Source organism: Helianthus annuus, chromosome 11 (assembly GCF_002127325.2).
Source record: "Helianthus annuus cultivar XRQ/B chromosome 11, HanXRQr2.0-SUNRISE, whole genome shotgun sequence".
NCBI classification, from domain to species: domain Eukaryota; kingdom Viridiplantae; phylum Streptophyta; class Magnoliopsida; order Asterales; family Asteraceae; genus Helianthus; species Helianthus annuus.
Window position 1 is genome coordinate 149,707,277 of NC_035443.2, and position 4,367 is coordinate 149,711,643.

General features: G+C 36.0%; 1 protein-coding gene across 1 annotated transcript; it reads right to left on the bottom strand.

Annotated features, from left to right (window-relative positions):
• Positions 1-1,426: 1,426 nt before the first annotated feature.
• On the bottom strand, positions 1,427-3,717 carry LOC110890800 (B-box zinc finger protein 24). The gene is made up of 3 exons (XM_022138445.2): positions 3,248-3,717; positions 2,326-2,646; positions 1,427-1,871 (listed from the first exon to the last, which is right to left on the bottom strand). Exons 1-3 carry the CDS (start codon positions 3,428-3,430, stop codon positions 1,650-1,652), a joined length of 726 nt encoding a protein of 241 aa, XP_021994137.1. The 5' UTR covers positions 3,431-3,717; the 3' UTR covers positions 1,427-1,649.
• Positions 3,718-4,367: the final 650 nt, after the last annotated feature.

Genomic DNA, 4,367 nt, shown 5'->3' on the forward strand with positions numbered 1-4,367 from the left:
TCAAAATAAGCCAATTGATGCAGTCAAATACTTATATTATTCTATTGTTGTTTCTACAGGTTCATTCTATCAGGGCATTTCTCATTTTAGTAGGATCTTTCCAAATAAATAGCTTAGTAGCCACATTGGTAGCGGTTGGGATGATTTTAGCCACAACATTTCACGTGTCTCGGCCCTAGCTTTATGATTAGTTCGTCATAAGAAGAATCTGATCTGTTTTAGTATACAGATCAACCTGCATCACCTCATGCGAGGAGCCACTCACGTATATAATTGTTATAGGGCATTATTATATTGCTTGCCGAACGTGGTGCCGCATCACTACGAGACCGAAAAAGACAGTGCACTACGGCACCCGGTTTCCATCTAGGATGCCCGAGAAGTATGAGTTAACACTACTGAACCTAAAGGCTCAGTAGAATCAATCATTCCAACATGCTACACTGCTCATTGAGTCATTGAGTCATTCTAGAGTACAAGGGACGTGTATGAGAAGTATGCTTGATACATGTCGAACCAAAGTTTAAAAAAAACCACGAACCGAATACGTCGATTCCATTTGGCCATATTATAACTATAATCTTTGGGGTTCTTTTCCTGTTTGCTATAGTGAGCGCACCGTAGTGCGATACCAATCGAGTCTTCGTCCGGTACCCGCCGCAACGTGCGGGCAAAAATACCTAGTTCCTTTTTAAAAATAATTAATCGCATACACTATATGTTAAAACACAACAAAACAAACATATCTTCTTGTGGCTGTTAAAAAAATACACTATATGTTAGTAAGTTAGAATCGTAGAAGCCAAACAAGCCTTAAAATGGTTGCTTTAAACTATTCTAAACATTGAAAGATCTTTGACAATGTCCATAGGTTCCTCTTTACTCCAGAAGACTCATAGTCATATACGATGGTCTCTGATTCAGAGGCTGTTTGTTTACCTCTTAATGAGTCTCTTAATGGTTCATACCTCTTACTGGTTCAGCACTTAATGGTTCAGACTGTTTGTTTCACAAGTAGATGTCTGAATGGTTCAGACATTTGCCTCTGAATGGTTAAGATTTATACAGAGTCTGAATGGTTAAGATCTCTAATCTGAATTGGTCAGACATTTGCCTCTAAACGGTTAAGCATTATACAGGCTATTAATGATTCAGACCTCTTACTGGTTAAGCACTTAATGGTTCAGACCTTTTACTGGTTCAGCACTTAACCATTCAGATGTTGCCAAACAGCCCCTTAGTGAATTACTACTTCTAATCCATGACACGTGAAATTAAAATCGTTAGCGATGACTTAAGTAGTAAATGTTTTTTTATCCATATTTTCTATAATTGGTTAAGAACACAAATAATCATAATCTTGTTAATTGAAGGAAATTTGCTCACCCAATTGGTAAGATTTTACCAGATTTATGATTCTAGGTCGTAGTTGTAATATACTAACTTTTAAGGAGATCACTTCAACTCAAAATATAAAACGTTACACACTTTGGGCTAGCTATCGCATTAAGCAACATTTTGGTATTTTATTACACACATCATTTAGAAATATATTCTAACTATATTATCAAACTCGTATGAATTTGGTCCTTGTATAGTATGGACCAAACCATAGAACTTTGGATAATATATAGGCGCATCTTTATCGTCTAACCAAGATCAGGGACGGTGAAGTGTTCATCATCGTCTTCTTCGATATATGGCATTTCATACTTTGGTTTCTTGTTATGGGGGGCGTATTGCTTGGTTTGCCGATATGAGGCAGTGTTGATTGGTTGCGATGTCGGAAGTTGAGGAACTTCGGCAGCTTCGTCGCAAAACACACCATAGTCCGTTAACCACTCAAGTTCCCCAAATTCGAGTTGTTCTTTCTACACACCAATGGAATATGTTAGACACGAAAACTTCAACTCATTTATTTATAAACGAGTCGATTTAAATTAACTTCTATAGAATGAAATAAGAAAAAAAAATCGAGGTCAAAAGTATATATATGATGATTAGACAATATAGTTTATATAATATTTAATGCATTAATATTGACGAAATAAGAAACATTTTTGAAGTAATTTGGTATATGGAAATTGTAAATTTAAAGCATTACTATGTGAAAATAATAAATATAAAAATAACAAATTTAGTTAAATGTGTCGTGTTTGTGTTAACCTGCCAATATTTGTTTCATGTTTGGCTTCATATTTAAAGTTTCGGTAATAATTGTTTGGATTTTCAGGGTTGTGTCAGTTTCTTGGGTTCATATTGGGTAGGGCTCGCCAACCCACAAATACGACCCATTTAGCACTCCTATATTGATGGCATCATTACCTTGTCAGACGAATCAAAATCGGAAAGCTGCAGGAGGTCATCGACAGCCCACGATGGCGAAGTGTATCCAGGAATTTGATGTGCCGGTGCTTTCACGGGAACAACCTCGGGTACAACTGCAGTCATGGTGGACGGTGGCGGTGGTTCTTGGAGGCTCTTCTCGGCCCCTTTAGCAGCACTGGAACTAAGAGCCACCCGGATTCCAGTGGCTAAGAAACGTTGGTGGTTGGCAGCAAGGCTTCCAGCCGAATGAACTGGTTCGTCACAGTCCCGACAAAACAATGCCCGGTCCTCTACACAGAAGATAAACGCCGCTTTTTCCTACAAATCATCATCAACTGGTTAATCATAAAGATCGATGAGACGGATCCAACACTTTAGGACGGGTGCTAGGCCCTCTATAAACCAAGAAAAAATAACTTTGCTATGTACAAGCCATGTTATATTCTTTGGTAGATTATTTGTTTACGTTATTAAAGTTGTTTCTACTTTTTTATTTCCAACTTTATACCTACTTAAATTAAAAAGTTTAAGCGACTCTAGTGAAACATAATAAACTTTAGAAAACTATGGACTTTATTTATATTTTATTTTATATTTTTCTCTTGTGTCTAAATTCTAAAAACAATAACAATTATTAGATAACGATTCTTTTTTTTTTTTGAACGTTATTTAGATAACGATTCTGAATCAAAGATTTACTTAAGTTATAAAATAATAATAAAAAAATGTTTATTGTTTGTGTTTTCTTATGAATATATTAGGTAATTAATTATCCGAAATAATTTATATGTTGTTACGTTGTGACGGCCCTAATTTTAATGAATTAAATTTTCACCGACATCAAAAGTTTTTGGATCCGTCACTGCTGATTCATCGGTAACTAAAATAAAATAAATATATGAAAAAGTAGAGAAATTACTTGACAAATATCACATGGAGGAAGCTTATTTGAGAGCGTTTGCAACATCAACCTCTGATGCTTGCTAGCAAGCTTATTAGCTGCATGAACTTCAACATCACATCTTGCACACAAAGCCGCTTCATCCGCGCAACAGATCAGTGTAGCCGGAGCTTTCTCACACACGTCGCACTGAATCTTCATCGTACGCAACAACAAACAGATCAAATCCTGGGACTGGTAACCTCAGAACAACAAGTTGGATCTAATGCAAAGAAATCTAGTTGTTGTTGTTAGGTGTAAAACCCTAGAGTTTAGGAGAGAGATTGAGTGGATGAGAGATGAAGATAAGGAGAACAAATGCAAGATAGAAATGAAGACACCGGTGTGAATTTGCATGGTTAGGAATGAGTTTGATTGTATGTAGGTGGTCATCAATTATTTCGGTCACTTGTGTTTATTTTTATTTTTATTTGTGGATATAACTTAAAAACAATTTCCGTACATGCATTTGGCAGATATTTAATGGTTTAGAAGGATGATATTGACTTAAATACTTGATTTCATGAATGCTACAAATACAATGAATTGTTTTAATAAAGTAGTTTACATTGTATATATATATATATATATTTTATCTAATAAATTAAAGGAGTAGTTTTAAAAAGTAGTTGAAAAGTACAAATGCGTTAAAAAGTAAATTTTACGCAAGATTTTGGTCTAGCTTTTGTAGCTACTAAGAGAGATGCGTTTAGGAATTCTTCTACAAGGGCGTGTCCGTGAGGGGAGTGAGAAGGAGTATCGTCGCTTGTGGGACTGGAAGGGGAGAGATGCTATCAGTCGACCTAGTGATAGATAGGGCGTGTAAAGATGAGAGTGATGGAGATGGTCTAATGTTTTAATTAAAAATAGTCTTAAGCTCTCGCGTTGCAGGACGGGGCGTAAAACCGTGCTACAAGTGTGGGTCGAGGAGGACGTAAAACTGTGCTAACCGAACGACGACGAGAACTGGGGAAAACATAAAACAAATAAACGAATTTATAACACCAAGTGATCAATTGAAGACATATATAAAAATAAGGACGAAAACATATTATATTTGACCTGACGGAACTCAGGAAAAATCTACTTCGAAACGTAA

Coding starts and splice junctions, on each gene's coding strand:
- LOC110890800 (XM_022138445.2), bottom strand. CDS start 3,430: ATGAAGATTCAGTGCGACGTGTGTGAGAAAGCTCCGGCTACACTGATC. Junction 2,647..3,247: donor CTCCATGTGATATTTGTCAA/GTAATTTCTCTA, acceptor GATGATTTGTAG/GAAAAAGCGGCGTTTATCTT. Junction 1,872..2,325: donor ATTTTGATTCGTCTGACAAG/GTAATGATGCCA, acceptor ATTGGTGTGTAG/AAAGAACAACTCGAATTTGG.